The following is a 20,066-nucleotide window of genomic DNA, read 5'->3' on the forward strand; positions in this document are numbered from 1 at the left end:
CATTTATATCTATCTTTTTTCTCGTTTTAAGTATATGCTTCCTGGCATATTCAAATAGACTAATTTCTTATCTACATGTATTACTTAATGATAACGCATGATCAACAGCACACTTGTTTATCGGATTGAATTATGTAATCGCTATCAGTATGAAATATCTTTAAATGTCTGTTCGCACTAAGTTAAAGATGACACTGATTAGATTACCATAATGAGCATTTTGCCGGGTTTTTTTTTATATAAAATAAATATTATTTATTAATACAGTAAAAGGTAAGTCATATGGGGCAACTAAATTCGATTTTTTTTTTACAAAGTAGGTGTCATATGTGTTATCTTGCATGTTTGACGCTTTAGTATATTACTTCTGTTGATATACATGTGGATAATGCTGTTTATATTGCTGGATTAAAATGTAGTTCAGTTCATTTATATGTATTAGTTATATATACTTGATGTTTTTTATTCGCATACCTCTATCATTATGAAATATAATGTAACATATTTTACAATTTATATTTGATAATGAGGACAGAAAAATCCTACACAATCTAAAGCTTTCTTAAAGGTTATATATGGATTATAGCCCTTTGAATGACGCTTTCTGTATTTCAAAGATTAAGGAATGTGACTCCTCCATTGCGCGCGCAAATATGGCAGATCGTTTGTCGTATCAGAAATCTAACCGAAAGATTTCTCTCCATCACCAGCATATATTATCTTTATTAGCAACTGGTTGATTAAGCCTTTTTTACATTTTTATCTTTATCATGTAACATCCTCTGTACAAGCCAATTTAAATCAATGAGTAGCTCAATTGGTGGAAATTATCATTTTAACTGCATATTACAAATATTTTACAAAAAAGAGATTTTACACGGCGATTTGAGGTATTCGCGTACGATGATATTTTCGGCTCAAACATCACTTTTGAAAATATTTTCTGGTTCTGAAATTTTAATTTGCTGTAAAATCATTCAAATAATGAATAATTATATAATTAACATAATTATTTAACAGATAAATGCACTATTTCAAAAATAAATATTATTATCGTAGCTGCGATCTTATTTTCGCGAAAATAGCTCATCCATCTATACCCCATATCATTACATTAAAAAAAAACAGAAATATCTTTCTACAGGCATTCATATATAAAGATTAATTAAAAAGGCCGAAATCGACACAACCACACGAGAGTACTGTTACGATGATTGTCTACTGCACTGCACCGACATTTGCAAACAGATTTACAAAATAATAATAATAATAATAATAATAATAATAATAATAATAATAATAATAATAATAATAATAAATGAAATTTAAATATTCTATGAATATAACAATATTGACAATCTCAGCAATATTTTGTACTAAAATTGAATAAATACTTCATGTGTTGAGCGAATTAAAAAGCCCGCAATAAATATTACCCGTTAAACAATTGTGCGTCAATAAATTAGACAAAATAACCCAATAAATCTTAAATATTGCATTTTTGATCATCTGTGAATATATTTCGTATGCTTCTTTTTTACTTTGATATTAAACTTATGATGTTACCCATATGATAAATTTTAAGTTCCTTCCTTTTCATATATAAAAATGTAAATTTACCGCGGATTTCGTAAAGTTAATTGTTTAATTGTCGTTGCGGCATGATAGGCAGTATCTATAAGAAATAAAATAGATACTGTATTTGTATTAAACAAGTATTTATCTTCAAAATAAACGTTAAATTTCCAAAATCGGATTATAAATGGAAAAGCTATATGGTATTTTGTAAAGTAGGTATCCGTTGCAAACGAGCATTTACATTTATCGCCCGATGCACCTTTATCGGTACGCGCATTTACATAACTTGAAGTGTCTGATCCCTGTAATATAAATCCCTTCTAGTATTTGCTGTATAAACGAGGAGACTTGCAAATAGCACAAGAAATGTAGGTCACTAAATCCTTGTGTATTAATAAAGGTCCTGGATCCCTTGGTTTCCTGTCATAAAACTCTTTCGGTCTGCATTGAGGCATTTTGCCGATATAATACAATATTTACTTGGGGTTATGCAGACGCTTTCAGTAGATTACTCTTGATCAGTTAGGAGGCAGATTCAAGCGTCTGCATAATACTGATTTTATTAGTCTTCTTAATATAGCCCTTTATAAGTAATTAAATCTACAAATAGTACCCTTGAACGAAATGATAATGTACAATCAGTATACACATGTATATAAAGCTTACTCATTTACTTACTAACTTTAAAATTAAACACTTTTTACTTTAAGTTACTAACACAACATATGCCTAACTAGCATCAGTAACAAAGATTTAAGATTTTCACTTCCACTACTAAGGGTTGTAAGTTTGAATCTCAAGGAAGCATTCATTTCTATATTTCTTTTTTATATAACTTTTTTGTAGTTTGAAGCTATAAATCTTAAAAATAAATTTTATAAATAAATAAATAAATAAATAAATAAATAAATAAATAAACATGAATGAATGAATGAATGAATGAATGAATGAATGAATGAATGAATGAATGAATGAATGAATGAATGAATGAATGAATGAATGAATGAATGAATGAATCGGATAGATAGATAAAAAAGAATGAATGCATGAGATGGGATAAATAGATAAAAATGAATGATTGATTGAATGAATGAATGAATCGGATAGATAGATAAAAATGAAGAATGAATGAGATGGGATAAATAGATAAAAATGAATGAATGAATGAATGAATGAACGAACGAATGAATGAATGAATGAATGAATGAATGAATTTGCACGACTGTTATGCCATTCTCCATAACGCCGTAAGTGTGAATTTATTTATCGAAAACTATACTGGTAATTCGTAATAAAGAATTAATAATTGCCAAACAATACCTCCCATTTTTAGTGATGTGTTTATTTGCTTTAAATAAAAACAGTATAAACATAATTATAATGCGCATTAACTTTTCGATATCTTTATTTCTAATTTTTAACTTATACGTCGGCAATAATCTTTATTTCTAATTTTTAACTTATACGTCGGCAATAACACGATTTAACAAGATATCCGGAAAATATATCGAACATTTTCAATTTACCGTCATTAAAATAATGTGTGAATTTAGAAACATCATTCCTTTGTGAATGTTCAAACTTTTTAGGTTAAGTGTTGTTTAGGTACAGATAAAATATAATAAAGATCTTGCAAAGTTTTACTATATGATGAATGAAATATCTGCATGAGATTCCCATCTATAAGCGATATTTAGATCCCCTAGTAACGATCTTATCTTACCTGATGTAGGAAAAGGTTTTACGTTTGTAACGAAATATATGTTGTTTATTATTGCCAGAAGTTTGAAAAATAGTGTTAAATTTATAATTAACAATCATGTTACTTTGTCAAATACATCCGTTTGATATATATAAATATATATATATATATATATATATATATATATATATATATATATATATATATATATATATATATATATATATATATATATATATAGTTTTTTTCATTTATTACATTGCGTGCACGACTATGTTCATAAACTTTAATAATTTTAAAGCGATTTCACTCGAAATTTTGCAAATGAATAAAGAAGACATGGAATTGTTAATATCTTAAACTTATTACAATATTAAGTGAAATATCAACACAACTAGTTATTCTTAACTGATAGGCGTGGTCAAGATCTACTAATTGACCAGTCGCGAAAGGCAGCGCGTGATCACGTGATTTAGTTGGACAACCTCTAAAACGACCAAAATTTTCTGACTGGTAGCATATCCACGGTCCAGTGATTCTCGTTTTAAGGGGTGTTGCAAATGAGAGCAACCGGTAATCCGGACATTAAAAGATATTAAAATCTTGCTGTAACAAATGCAAATTACTTTTCCCCTTAGGCTCTTAAAGGCCCATTATGCCTCCGTTATGCTTTAATTTTTATTGTTCAAAAGCTTTTTAGTCTACTAGTAGTCGATCGTGATGGTCATGTTTACAACTGCTCTGATATTTTTGTTGTTTTAAAACCCTTAATGGATTTAAGGGTGGATGAAAATCATATGTACTTTTTCAGTTTTCAAAGGAGTTTTCATTTTAGAAGTGTATATTTCTTGATATCATCTGATTTTGACGTTATTGTGCAATTTTTTAAAAATCCTCTTTGTTCTACTGGATAAATATTGGATTTTCAAAAATAGGTTATCATTTGCATAGTGAGCGATAATCGGTGTTTTCACATATAACGGTGATTCTTGTATTTATGGATTAAATGGATTAAGCATAAATAGAGATTTCGACCACCGTGTTTCGCTATGAATACAACAGGACAATACACTATTATAATTTGGTAACAGTACTTGTCTTTACACCTGAAATTTATAAATGTTTTCTAAATGTCGGATAATCCAAACGATACTCCTTATAGTGGCAAAAAGAAAAATAAAAACAAAAAGAGACGTAAAAGTGCTGTATCCCCAAACTTGAATAGCGAGCAACCAGAAAAGCGTCTTTCGGTAATGGCCCAAATCACGCCGCCAATGTATTCGGGATACAATCTGACTTCCCCACCTCCCTCACTTGGACCTCAGCAGTATTCTGGGCGGCACTATCCTCCACATTTACAATTTGTTTCCAACTCATCTGTGCAGACTCCTACTTCTGAACAGCCGGCCACACTTAACACCACAATTTCGCCTGGTAGTCTTGGAGATAATCCCTCATCCAGTGCTCAAAATGTTCAAAATCAATCATGGTTCTTGACATTATTAGCAGAGTTGAATGCAATAAAATCAAGCCAATACGCTTTAGAAACAAAGCTTTCTAAACTTGATAAAATAGAGTCAGATGTTCTCAATATTTCAAGGCAATATGAAAAAAAGTTGAAAACCGTATATGGTCTCTTGAGGAATCTATGGGGCAAACTACTACCAAATTGAACGATTTAGAAAGCAAGCAGAAACTTTGACTCTGAAATGTGTGATGATTTAAAAAAGAAACATGAAGAAGTTATGAATGTTTTGAAGGCAGAAAAATCAAAAAAGTGATGGCTTATTAAAATCAGTTGATGACCTAAGACGTGAGAAAGATTCGTTGAAAAATGATGTTATTGACCTAAAAGGGCGTTCAATGAGAGATAACCTGTTATTCTACAATATTGATGAAGAGAAAGATAGAGAGGCTAGAAAGAAAGAAAATTGTACAGAGAAAGTATTAAAGTTTTGTTGTTGACAAGATTGGAATAATTGACGCATATAGATATAAAATTGATAGGGTGCATCGTGTCGGAAGTCATGAACATGGCAAAAATACGCCCAATTGTTGCTAAGTTTAACTTTCACCAAGATAAGATGGAGGTGAAAGAAAAAGCAAGCTCAAATTATCGGGAACTGATATGGTGTAAGTGACCAATAACCCTCAGGAGATCCGTGAGAGGCGCCAAAAACTTATCCCTTATCTTGTTCAGGCGAGAAAAGAAAATAAAACAGCAGTGCTTTCATATGATACACTGTATATCGATAATCGATCTTACACAGTGGACCTGTCTCCCGCCAGGTCCTGTCCCAATTCTCGAGCGTCGCACTCGGAGGAAACAACCTTACATTTCAGGTCGGGACCAGAACCAACATATGGTCACAGATAGTGTGCAGGCGTAGGAAAACGTAAGGAGGCAGCTAAAATTTCTCTCGTGGAATATCCAAGGAATTAAAAATAAATTAACTGATAATGACTTTTTGGACTTTCTGAACGGCTTTGATATTTTGATTTTGACAGAGACATGGAATTCAAATGTGTTAAATATTGACTTAAATAATTTTGAATATTTTTCATGTCCTCGGCCGAAATATAATAAGAAAGCTAAAAGGTACAGTGGTGGGGTAATTGTGTACTTTAGAAGTGAATTTAAAGGTCAAATTGAGTTAGTTTTATTAAACAACAAAGGTATAATATGGTTTAAATTACAAAAATCAATGTTTGCATGTTCAAATGATATGTTTTTTTTTGTTGTTGTTATATACCTCCTGAAGATTCAAAGGTATATAAACAATGTGAATCACCTTTATACGAATTTGACTTTTTTGAACAAATATCTGATGATATCAGAAAGTATAGTCGGCTTGGATATGTGACAATATGTGGTGACCTAAATGCTCGAACTGGTGAAAGACCAGATATGATTGAAAATATACACCTTGAACGTTTTATTGATTTACCTGAAGAAGACGATATTCCTATAGGAATCCAATCTCGAACTTCCTTTGACAAACAAATAAATAGTTTCGGTAATAAATTAATTACATTGTGCAAAGAAAATGCTGTCTATATTGTTAATGGCCGTATTGAACCAGGTCATTTTACATGTTATAATCTTATAAGAAACTGCAAAGCTGCAAGTGTTGTAGACTACATTATTGCCGATTCAAATGTTTTTTCTCTTATTGATGTTATGAAAGTTCATGACCTTTCAGAATTTTCTGATCACTGTCCAATTTCGTTTTCAGTTTCATATGTTGATAACAAACCTATTGCAAATGAAGATATAACTTATGACAAAATAGTATGGGAAGATATCGATAATGATAAACTTGATTCATTATTGAATGAATATAAATATTCTTTTGATGATATTACAAATAATTTATCGTGTGATAACATTGACATTGATACTTGTATAAACTTGTTTTCTGATTTAGTTTTTGATATATCATTAAAAGTGAATGGTAAAACTATAAAGAAAAGTTCAACAAGAAAACCTTCCAATTTTAAAACGTCATTATGGTTTGACAATGATTGTAAGCGAAATAAAAATGAATTTTACAGGTGCAAAAGATTATTTAAAGATGATCCGTCAGACCGCAATAGAAATTTGTTTTTGAATGCACGAAGCATTTTTTGTGCAAGTAAGCGCAAAGCTAAAAAGCAATATTTTTATCAGGAAAAGAAAACGCTTTCTAAGTTGAGCAAGACTAATACTAAACAATTTTGGAAATATATTAAAAAGTATAAAACTAAATCGAGTAATGCAAATCATGATGTTAGTTTACATGAATTTGTTGAATACTTTAATAATATGTCTAATACACAGCATGAAAATGTTTTTAACCCTGAAAATTTTTCTGACAGAACAGATACGGTACAGATTGAGAGTCTTGATTGTAAATTTAGTATTGATGAAATACGTAAGACAATAGCATGTTTAAAAAGGCATAAAAGCTGTGACATTGATAAAAATGTAGCGGATTTTTTCATAGATTCTAAAGATTTTATTGCTCCTTATCTTGTAAAACTTTTTGATAATATATTTGATAAAGGTGAATATCCTGAATCTTGGAGTAAAGGCGTTTATCATTCCTATTTTTTAAAAAAGGCGATCGTAAGGTACCTTCAAATTATAGAGGGATTACAATTGTCAATGTTTTAGCAAAGATTTTCTCATTAGCGTTAAGAAACCGCATAAATAAATGGTGTGAAGAGGAAAAAGTTTTTAATGAATCTCAGTTTGGTTTTAGAGATGGGCGGAGTACTGCTGATTGTGTGTTTATATTGCATAGTATTATTCAGAAAATACTTTAAAAAAAAATCTAAACTTTATTGTGCGTTCATCGATTATGAACGAGCTTTTTGATACGGTTATACATGAAGCATTGTGGGTTAAACTTATAGAATCTGGTATCAGCTGTAAAATGGTTAGAATGGTAAAAGCCATCTATCAAAACGTAAAATCTTGTGTAAAAGACACAGCTTACTTGACCATTTCTGACATGTTTAATGTTTCTATTGGTGTTAAACAAGGGGAACCACTCTCTCCTCTATTATCTATTTTATTTGTTAATGATGTAAAAAATATTGTTGATGTGTCACAATTAACAGAGACTGATTTATCTTTACTATCTGTACATATGTTATTATTTGCTGATGACATAGCTCTATTTACCACAAACCCAATAGTTTGCAATCCTTTCTTGATAACATTTGTATATACTCGTTGCAGTGGGGCCTTAAAATCAATGCTGGCAAGACTAAAATATGTATTTTTGAGAAAAAGAAAAACGCAATGCAATTATAATTGGTATGTTAATGGTGCTAAGCTAGATATCGTTAATTCTTTTTGTTACCTTGGTGTTAAATTTTACTATACCGGCAACATGAAATTTGCTGTTCAGGCTCTAAACGACCAAGCTCTCAGAGCATATAACAATCTTCTTTCAGTTATAAGTAGACTAAATCTTGATATAAAAACACAATTATCACTGTTTGATTCTCTTGTAGTCCCCATACTTCTATATGGCCCAGAAGTATGGGGAGTATATAATTATAAAGAAATTGATAAACTTCATTTTCGTTTTTGCAAGAGAATTCTTGGTGTTAGAACCCAGACATCAAATGCTGCTGTGCTGGGTGAGCTTGGTCGATTTCCATTGTCTGTATTATGTAAAGAGCGAGCATTGAAACAATGGTTAAAGATAATGAAATGTCCAGGTTCACTTATGTGTAACATTTTTTCAGAATTAAAGTCATCAGAAAATCTAAATTCAAATAATTCCTGGACTTTGTCTGTGAAAAAAATGTTAAATAATTTAGGCTATGGATACTTATGGAATGAAACAAATTTTGATAATAACTATATGTCTGTATTAAAGCAAAGATTACGGGATCAATACGTACAAGAGTGGAGCGAAACAATTGCAAATCAACCAAAACTTAAATTTTACTGTTTGTTCAAGACAGAATTTTCTTTTGAAAAATATTTGACGGTGTTAGATAAAAGTTCCTGTAGACAAACAATGTCTCGATTTAGATTGTCGTCACATAATTTAGAAGTTGAAAATGGTAGATTTGTTGGAATTGATAGAAATGATCGTATCTGTAAAATGTGTAGTACTCATGTTGAAAACGAATATCATTTTTACTCTGTTGTCCTATTTACAGAGAGTTGCGTAAAAGATATTGTATAAACTATTCCTTTCCTACTCTAAATAAATTTTATTTTCTTTTGTCAAGTAAAAATATAAGAAAAATAAGAAATGTTGCAAAATTTACTTCATGTGCTATGAAATTAAGAGCAGAATTTCTTGCAAATATAGCTGCTCCTTAAAATATCTGTTTAAAGTACTTTCAAGTTATAGAATTATTGTTAAAATAATCGTTTGATGTATATATGTTTTTGTATGTTATATTTATATTGTATATATTTTCTGTTGTCTTGGCCATCATGAAAGTTATTGTAAATGGCCAAAGGCATTTTCTCATGCCGATTTAGCCTAAATAAACTGTAAATAAACTGTAAATTTATTTTCAGTATACTTTTATAGTATCCAAAGTTTTACCCATAGGCCAATAACCTGAACAATCTTTTGCTTCTGTTGCTGTTTGGCAATAAGTACTGTTATAATTATCAAGTATTTTGTATGGAAGTTATAATACTACTTTGTTTTCATTTTGCTACTTTTTCATGTTATGAGCATCTAACATACTTTAAAACCATAATTTTAATGTTATAAAGTTCATGTTTGCCCTTTCTAAATTAGTTAAAAAATATTTATTTCTGACACATAATGTGCCTTTAATGTGCCTTTAATGTGTAGTTTTTCTGAATCTTTCATATTATTTTCCATAAAATAATGGCGAATGAAAAGACTGATATTTCATACAAAAATAATGCAGGTCCCGTGTTTTCCAAGTGGAAAACGCACATTGAACTAATCTCAAAAGAAATATTTTCGCTATTGCTCCCAAAATTTAATACATTTTCAATTTCCCTAATCATTATCACTCTACATTTGTAAACAAATGCAATATATGTAAATATACACTCAATTGAACTGATAACGGATATTTCACAGTGCAATTTTCATTGCATTTCAGAAACAGTTTAATATTTTCTTTATTTTAAATATAATGTGATATTCGTAAACGTCACTAACGAAATCTTTCAGTATTCGATGCATTTAATTAACGTTTATCTGTTTTGCATCGGAATCATGTTTATTTATTTGAGTTTGATCAATGTACATCAATGACATTTGATATACAGAATATAAACATGTAATAAAGATACGTATTTCTAGACTAAATGTATTGAAACAAAATGTTTCAAAGAATATGACATAAATTTGAAAATAAAGATCACCTCCATCATCAAAATTACCGGGTTAGAGAGAATGCGTTTTTTTACATTATTTATGATATATTATTTTCTAAAGAAAGAAAATCACATTTTCCTACACTCATTCTTTATCTACATATACATGTATGTTAAGTACTTATTACGTCAGGTGATTCGCAAGCATCTTAGATCTGCCCCTAAATGCTTGCTAATATAAACCGTTAACTCCTGCATCGTTTCCTGAAATAAATCTCTGACATCAAAGACGCTTTCAGTCACCTAAACGCTTTGAAATACCTTACACGCGCTGATACTGTAGAAAGAACAAAGTCCGCTTTGTGGCAAGACAGTTTAACTTTCAAGCTGAGTACAATAAATATAAATCAGTTAAAATACACCAAAACAACACATATTTTTTAAAATCTTTACTAGTTTCGACTGTTGTCTTCATCAGAATAACGTACATACAGTTGAAACATACATTACAAATAGTTTAATTTACTGATTAATCATTCTACATCGTTTCAAGAGAAATGACAGCATATCTTGACCAGTATTTATTAATTTCAGTTGGAAGCTAAACATTCATCCTTTGAAATTTGTTGTTATCGTTTGTTATTAAAGTGAAACTATGTTCATTTTTCCATTATCAAGTTGAGCTGATTTGAAAATATATTTTAAAAACATGTTAGAATGATGACCGGCAAACAGTTGATATGAGAAAATGATTAAGTTAAATTTTCAATCAGATTAAAATATATAAAAAAACTCTGTCCCACTATTTATAAAAATTGAATGTTACAGGTAAATTCCGATCGATTTTTACACAAACTTCCGTGGATCATGTGATTTATTTATTGTCCATGCGAAGTAAATTGAAAGAATTGGATTATGGCAAAATGTAAACTTTTTTACACTTAGTCACTTTAAGTATATTCTACTGTTACTTCGCTTATTATGGTACATATCATAACCTATATTTAATCAAAAATATTTTGCAACATTGCAACGTAAAATCAGTGTCGTAAAAATATCGTCTGATAGCACCATCAAATAATAACAACTCCGATGTGACGCTAAAAATCGTCTGCTGATAACCGACAACAAACGGGTATCGCTAAGATCTTGTGTTCTCTGTAAACTTTAGGCATATCAACTGTTCTGAAGATATCTCATATTGTAGAGAAATATATATTTACAATGCATTCAAAGCTATTTCTTCTTCGTTTGTCCGTATTAGTTTCTACACATATATAACTGATTTGCGGCGTATGAAAACTGTGTTTTTCACGAGCTTCATTTATTACTTTTAATGTAAACTATTTCTATAAATATTCACTATATTGTAGGGGCGAATGTATACTTCAAGATAAATAAATGCATTTATAGATTGCTCTGTCCGTTTGTCTGTTTTACTAGATAAAAGTTACAGTTGTGTCGCACAATAGGGAACGATCTGAGATAAGCATCGTATACGTCACTGATAAGAGACCTGTTCTAAAAATAGCCACATAGCGATAAGTTTCGGACAAGGAAACTGGTTAATCTACATGTAGATCATACAACATAATGGTTACGAATACTTTTATTCACATTTCTCTCAATGGAAATGATGTATCTGGAGTTAAACTTGCGTAAAGCATGATTGAAATGGTTTTAAAAAGATGATATGGTGAAAAAGAAATAATTTTCGGGGCAATACTTTCCCTGCATGTCAATTTGAGAAAAATGCCGGCGCTTGGCAATTTGTTCTTGTTTCACTTTTTATCAAAATTAGAAATGGTGATATATGGTATGATTTTAAGAAATTGGGACTAAAAATGAAAGAGTATCTGTCTGTCCCAGATATACCGTACAAAATTTTGTTTATATAAATACGTAGATTGGAGATGTCATGAATCTATCCACCAAAGTGCTACGAGTATTAGATTAATGGATTAATATCTTATTTCTTTAATAATTTTAGAATAATCAAAACTCTGCATTTTTCCTATTTTACCTAATAAAAAATGCCGATTCTAGTATAGTATTTATCTTATCAGAAATAATGTATACGTACATGCATGCTTGCATGTATAACTACCTGAATTGACAATTGAGGTCCGTGATTTAAAAAAAAAACATACACTGTTTACGTATAGACAATAAAATACATTTGTTTTTTATTTTATGTCTCACACAAAATATTTGTTGTTTAAATCATCGCCAATTACTGGTGCATTTTTTAAACTTTGTTTTATTGACAAGGTGTAAAGATGTATATAGAGGTCAGAGCAGATTGTGACATATGTTTAAATTTAACTTAAAAAAGTACAGTGTGTAGTGTCCCTTTTCTTTTCACACTAAATTCCATTTCCAACTTGTTTGCTTTCTACAATTGTATTAAATATCTTAAAATATTGCATGTAAACAAAGTAAATATACGCTGATTAACATCATGTATAATGTGTACTCCCTAATCCCTTGTCCGAAAGTCAGTACAGGTGATGTAGTGGTGATAAGGTAAAATCTATTTTTAGAACAGTGTTACCTTCAGATCGAAGGCTATTCAAATAAAATCCATTTTTTCATAATTTTCAATTATCAAGTTTGACCTTATTTGTTAAGATATCCTTATGAAACATATACCATATGGTATGAACACATGTCTACTTTAAGATAAATAAATGTATTATTAGATATATATGTCCGTTTATCCATGTTAGTGTCCAGAATTACATTAAAAATTATTGGCAAAAGCGCGCGCGCTTTTCATAATGTTTTATTCTTACGCAGGACGTTATATACAAAAGCATGTATACGTTATTCAATATATTGTAGAGACGAATGTATATGTCAAGGTACAGACATGCATCTTTATACAATTCTGTCAGTTTATCTGCTATAATAGCCACCTCCAGAAAAGAAGGACAATGTATATAAAATCGGTGTATTTCATATTTTTGAATATCAAGTTTGCCATTATTTATTAAGATATCTTCATAAACATATACCGTATTGTAGGGACATATATATCATTTCCAACAAAAAGAGTTATAAACAAAAACATACGTTTTTCGTTCCAAGATGGCGGCGTTTGTTTACATTTTGTAGGATACGACGCAGTTTTGATTCCCAGCCCTGATTGTAAGAATAAACATTGTTGAAAAAAACAACACATGCATGTATAAGTACGCCCGATGTTACTTCGCTGAATTCCGCGAACAATCGTGTTTTCGCAGTACCGTGTTATTAGGTCTTAAAAATTGCAAGTGTTATAATTTTATTTAGTTTAAATTGTTTAAGGCATAACTAGTACAAAGTAATATACATGTATGTTAGTTCTAGATCACAAATATGGGTATTACTTGATAGTCATGTGTTAGAAAATATACATTTAAAATATTGCAAGAAGTTGTTGGGAGTTAAAAGACAAACACACACTAATTTTGTCTATGGATAACTAGTAAAAGCAATGAGAGCTTTTAACGTTATAAAATACTAGTCAAGTAGTACAAAATATGTCAAAGCATTGTATGACCTTATGTGTAGAGATTTTGAACTACAACCAAATTCAGTATCCTGGGCTATGTCTGTTGTGTTTTTTGTTACAATCTTTAGGTTTCAATGAAGTATGGATTAATCTGGATGTTGGAGATATATATTTTGGGAAAAATTAAAATATACCTAAATTTATTGAATTGTTAACATCACCAAATGAAAATGTTATAAGAAATTTATCTATGGTAATCTTTAAAATGTTTGAATTAAGAACAAATGTTGAATACTTGTAAATTATATTTTGGAAGGTTTTCAAACTTTTATTTCCATCTGAAGTTTACATCAAGTAAACAACATAAGATTTTTTTATAATAGTAATAGTGAATATTAACTACCTTAATAGGTAAAAGGAATGCTTCTTCATTGATATCATTTAATAAAATTTGAGCCGCATTTACACACACAATGATGTAATAGGGTTATTCTGTTTTAGGGAAGTATCGCATTAGGATAGTCACACCTTAAGAAATTAAGGAGAATGTTGATCTTCTTAAGGTCTTTAAAATCTGAACCTTATGAAATTATCTTAAAAACATTTTAATTAAAAAAAAACATTATTGTTGTCAAAATAATATAAGAGTCGTTAAATTTATATACGATAAAAACGTGAAATTTGTTCAATAAAAAGATATTACAAACGTGCAGAAATACAATTCTCATTATCTACAAAGGAACAACAAGTTAATTGAACAGATAAGCAGTGTATTGCACCATTCATTTTAGTATGTTATTCATATTCCGACCTGAAACGAACTCTATTCTTTTGTGAGTTGGCGAAGTGATAAAAAAAACCGAAAATGAATTTCACGTAAGATAACACAAGGGATATAAACGCGTTTCATTACTACACAGTAAACAATATGAGTTGTATCCCTTAGAGCACTTTAATCTAATTTTTTAATTCTTTCTAATATATATGTAAACATTATCCTGTATATTTGGAAAAGTTGGCAGCAGGGGCTTCGTTGTGTCCAGATGGCTTCAGGGTTTTGTCACAATTCGAACTAAAATCAAGTAAATGAGTCAGCTTGTCTGTTTATATAATAAGTATGTGTTTTTGATGTATTATTAAAATTATTAAACTATCCTTACTCCATGCTTTAATATTCACCCTTTAAGGGCATGTCTTACAACATTTTCGAGATTTGTACTCGGCAGCGATAGTTGCTTTCTATGCCTTTACGGCGAGGACCCTCATAAAGCATCAGACATATACATATAGAGACATTTTTATATTGAAAGTGTCTCTAAATTTTACCGTAAAAAAGACAACAACGTGAATGTACAGTTTTCCATACCAATAGTGTGTATCAATTTCTTTGTTTAGAATCATGTTATTTATTACATTGAACAGATATGTAATTAAGGTCATAAATTTATTATACGATTTATCTGAAAAGGAAAAACAAGTGCGTATATTCATTCTTCACCAAACTGAACTGAAAATGTATTATTTTCTTTATTTAGTTTATTAAATGCCATTTGATTTATGCCAGTGATATACAGTGCAATCCACGGAAATGAAATAACATAAACATCATGTGAAAGAAACAAAAAACAAGAATATAAACATAAAATACATGTTAGCGTAAAGTTCTTTTTTTCAAATTGAAGTTTTATGATTTCACCAGTACACCTGAAAATGTATTCCAGTAGTTACCTGAAGCTCTTAATATACTACTACCGGCAGAACACTTTACGTTAACTTTTGAATCTTTTTGAAGTACGGCAACAGTGTCTGTAGTGTAACATGTATTCCATTTCTCATCACAGAACCATCCTTTCTTTATATCAACACCATCCGCAACTATTGCATAATACATATCTTTCCCACAAAACTGTACAGAAAACGTATATGTTCCCGCTACTGGTGCTGTAAATATCCCACTCTTGTTATCATACCCGAGACCTTCGTTCAACGTCGTCGTCTTAAACACAAGCGTTTCCCCAGAACTTGGTGTAAGGTCAACAAGGTCCTTACTTCTGAATGCGACTGTGGGCCCTAGATAAATGTAATTTAAATGTTTGTAAACAATATGTGGTGGCAAGAAACATTTTTAAATTGCAATATATGTTATTGTACGACACTATTGACCCTGCATTTATTGGTATTGGTGAAAATGTCGAGCTATGGATCTGAAGGTCTCTGATTCGATTCATAACCAACAACACGTTATGAAAATATACATTTTTTTCTAATTTACGTGCGAAAATTATTTTGGACTCGTTTTACTACAACTGGTTTTAGGAATGTTTTAAATTAGTTTTTTATACAATTATATTTTTTTTTATTTCATTACATGATCTTAAATAAAAGGACATGTATAGCTCATTTACAATACAAATTAATCAATCGGCTAGTCGATTTCACTGGCAATGTCAGTCGTACTGCCCATACTGCTGTCCTGTTGATGAAGTTGTTTCCTTTTTTTATCGGGATGTTTCCGTTAATACTTAGACGTACGGACAATCTAGAACTCATATTTTTCCACGGTTATCCATTTGACATTTTGCAATCGTACATGTTTTAGCCATACCCGCTATATATGCAGTTATCAAAAATACTTCACAGATAATATACATAAAACAATTAACAAGTTTTAAGAGAATGGCTATTTTGAAAGTAGAATTTAAAATAAATAAAAGTGGCGGAACCTACGTGGTTACGTCTATTTTCTTGAACTTATCGACTGTACTAAGAGGGATTCTTAATTAAGATGTTATATACATTCATATTGATTTACAAATATATCGTATCGTTTACGGAATTTAACAACAATAGGGTCATATGAAAGAGTTCAAGGTCAATAATGTGGGACAGTATCAATAGATTTAACAAGTTCTGTGTTCATATATAATTATTTTTACTTACTCTTTAACAACTGACTCTAAATAGGATTAAACTTGGTATTAAGCATCCTGACAAGTACAAGTAAAAATTTAATTAGAAATCTTAATCAAAACTTATTTTTCTTTAAATTGAAAGTTCACTTATCGTTGAATTCAATACTGAATAATATCTTTTACCAGCACTTTACAAATAATGTTAATTCTAAGCAAAGTATAATTCTAAGTAGTTTTACCTTTCAGTTTTTCCATTTCAACAGCAAAGTTTCTAACATTCTTATTGGTTTCCTCCGCCGACACATTTGCAACATGCTCCAATTTTATCTTTTCATTATTCCAGTCGTCACTAAGCTGCTTAGTTGTTTCTGTCAACTTTCCCAGGGCATCAAGCACTTGCTGCTGAGTTGCCGCCATATCCGCCTGCAGTTTCTCCATGGCTATTTCCTGTCGAATCATTTTGTTTAAAGTTTGTTCCTCATAGTGAAATCTAGAACATTCTGGTTCCGATAGCACTGCAGTAATAAATAGTAAAGCAACTGAACGCTGAAACATGTTTATATGTTGGCCCTTTCGAAGAATCAAATGTGATTTTCAAATGCGGGAGACGAGACTTTATGGAATATCAGTAATGAAATAACTTTCTTAAGGGTTGTTCCGCAAGTTATAATATCTTATTCAGATCTGTTCATTCCTTGAGGAACAAAAATAATTTAATGCTTTTTGTTTAAATAATTGTTAGTCTTAAATAACATTTTCTGATTTTATCCAATACTTTCCTAAATGCTAGTACATGTTATGTGTTTGTATTATCTGTTCTTCTTATTTATTCATTCATTATTATTTCATTATATTAAGTTTGGCTTTAATGACATCGTGTGTTGGTAACATCATTGTTAAAAATGAGAACAAAGATCAACATGGCAAGACGATGTTCACTGACATACACTAGCCATGCCAATACCTACATAACTTTCTCACATGAAATAATTTAAAGTCCAATTCATATCTCAAACTCACAGCGGTAAGGTGCAAATTGTATTAAGTCAACAACCTTGATCACTCGGCCACTGATGCCCCTGAGACGATAATGAACACACCGTAACACACCGTAACCTTTACTGTATTTGAATACAATACCGGTCAGTAAATATATATGCGGTTGTTTCTTAATTCAAAATTTCACCATTTTCGTGTTAAATGTTGAATTCTGCTTAAGCCGGTGCTAGGGGGCGTGGACGGTAATTTGCACCTTCCAGTACCGTTCATGAACAGACTCAATCAAACCGAGCCTGCAACATTTTTAATTTTGTCGTGTTGGACTTTCTTCAGGGATTCTGTTTCTCTCTATTTTATTGTCACATCCGTGTTATTTGTGCCGTGTGGCGGCTGTAAAAAGTCTCCCCGTACATTTAATCAATGATGTTATATTTTCGATCCTTGAAGATCGTTCAGCACGACATTATTGTTGTGTATACATGTAATGTGGTACTTTTAGTTTCTACTTTCGGCCATTTAAGCTTGGGTAGTTCCAGTATTCCTACTTGAATACTGTATAATCACTCTTAGGATATGTTGCCTGCTTTTTAAATTTGTCTTTTTGACGTCTTGTCTGTGATATGCAGGCTTCATAACCTGAGATCCCCTTTCAAAATTCTATTTTATTTAGTTCCGCCCATTGTTTTCTCGTTTAGGGCAAAAGCATTCTTTTACTTGGGGACCATACGCCGCTTTTCATGGAATGGCACTACTGTGTCACGTTGAAGGTTCCATGATGACCGCCGTATGAACACATCTGCGGATGTTTCTAAATTCAATATTTCACCATTTTCGTGTTAAATGTTGAATTCTGCTTAAGCCGGTGCTAGGGGGCGTGGACGGTAACTTGCACCTTCCAGTACCGTCCATGAACAGGCTCAACCAAACCGAGCCTGCAACATTTTTAATTTTGTCGTGTTGAACTTTCTATAGGGATTCTGTTTCTCTCTATTTTACGTATACGTTAACAGATTCCTTGTTCATCTTATTTTACATTGTTTGCATTACGAGTTATGTGTTTGTTTTCAGTTTGCTTTTGTTTTCTTTAAGCATTCATGCAACTTAGAAATATTATTTATCGTGTTAACGTCAAATTCAGATAGTCATAACACAATTGATGGTGTTTGATCTATTATTGTTTATAGCAATAAGTCATTATATTGACCCATTATATTGAGTTTTGGGTGGTTCCAGTATTTCTACTTGAATACTGTTTAATCACCCTTAGGATAAAGTTAGCGAAAAGATTACAAACGAACACTTAACGCACTAATTGAGCACCACCGGTGCTTCGCTCCAAATCATATGTGTTAACTACCCCTGAGTTTAATAATTTACTCTATTCAAGGGCCGGAAATTCACAAGCAATGTCGTCAATGTCCTAAGGTTGTTCTTTATGGAAATAGATATCTTTGTTATTTGTCTTTGAATATTTTCCTGGTTAGTGTGCCTAATTGTCAATAACACGAAAATATACTAAGTATAGGTGTCGTTTTTAAAGTCCGGAAATTTAAAATTGGTTGTGATTGAAAGCACTGCCATAAGATGACTACATAATTGATCTAAGAAATGATAATTTGATAAGTAGCGATACCGATTTGGTAATCATAAACCAGTAAATTCATGAGTTTAGTTTATTCTTAACCAAACTAGACCTATCACTGAAGGTGATAAATACCCCCACCCGCAACTTTGACTTTTTGAAAAAAAAGTAGTCTTAAAAAACATTTGAACACAAACTATCAACTGTGTACAAAGAAATATTTCAATTAATTGTAATCACAACTGGGGTCTCGAAATAAGCTTGCTATACACTAAGTTTGATTACAATATCTCATTCCTAACTCTAGTTATTGTCCGGACACAATTTTTCAATATTTAGTAACACTTTAACGGTGACCTTGACCCTAGGGGGTCCAAATGCAATACCAACCCAGGTCTTCATATAAGCTTCCTATACACCAAATTAGATTACAATATCTCATTCTTAACTCCAGTTATTGTCCAAAAGCCATTTTTCTTTTTTTCGTAACGGTGACCTTGACGTTGACCCCAGGGGACCCAAATGCAATACCAACCAAGGTCTTCATATAAGCTTGTTATACGCCAAGTTTCATAACAATATCTTATTCCTAACTCTAGTTATTGTCCGGAAACAATATTTCTATTTTTAGTAACACTGTAACGGTGACCTTGACCCTAGGGGGTCCAAATGCAATACCAACCCAGGTCTTCATATAAGCTTCCTTTACACCAAATTAGATTACAATATCTCATTCCTAACTCTAGTTATAGTCAGAAAACCATTTTTCTATTTTTCCTTACGGTGACCTTGACCCCAGGGGGCCCAAATGCAATACCAAGGGCCCAAATGCAATACCAACCCAGGTCTTCATAAAAGCTTGCTATACGCCAAGTTTGATAACAATATCTCATTCCTAAGTCAAATTATTGTCCGGAAACCATTTTTCTATTTTTAGCAACGGTGACCTTGAACTTGACCCCAGGGGGCCCAAATTCAAT

The 20,066-nt window shown here is 31.1% G+C and overlaps 1 protein-coding gene across 1 annotated transcript; it reads right to left on the reverse strand.

The window, feature by feature from the left end:
• Positions 1 to 14,944: 14,944 nt before the first annotated feature.
• On the reverse strand, positions 14,945 to 17,110 carry LOC132723115 (uncharacterized). The gene is made up of 2 exons (XM_060707787.1): positions 16,745 to 17,110; positions 14,945 to 15,663 (listed from the first exon to the last, which is right to left on the reverse strand). The coding sequence occupies exons 1-2, from the start codon at positions 17,058 to 17,060 to the stop codon at positions 15,278 to 15,280; spliced, it is 702 nt and encodes a 233-aa protein (XP_060563770.1). The 5' UTR covers positions 17,061 to 17,110; the 3' UTR covers positions 14,945 to 15,277.
• Between the last annotated feature and the right edge of the window lie 2,956 nt (positions 17,111 to 20,066).

This window comes from Ruditapes philippinarum, unplaced genomic scaffold, assembly GCF_026571515.1.
Source record: "Ruditapes philippinarum isolate M1 unplaced genomic scaffold, ASM2657151v2 ctg828_1_1_1_1, whole genome shotgun sequence".
NCBI classification, from domain to species: Eukaryota; Metazoa; Mollusca; class Bivalvia; order Venerida; family Veneridae; genus Ruditapes; species Ruditapes philippinarum.

Coding starts and splice junctions, on each gene's coding strand:
- LOC132723115 (XM_060707787.1), bottom strand. CDS start 17,060: ATGTTTCAGCGTTCAGTTGCTTTACTATTTATTACTGCAGTGCTATCG. Junction 15,664..16,744: donor TGAAATGGAAAAACTGAAAG/GTAAAACTACTT, acceptor ACATTTATCTAG/GGCCCACAGTCGCATTCAGA.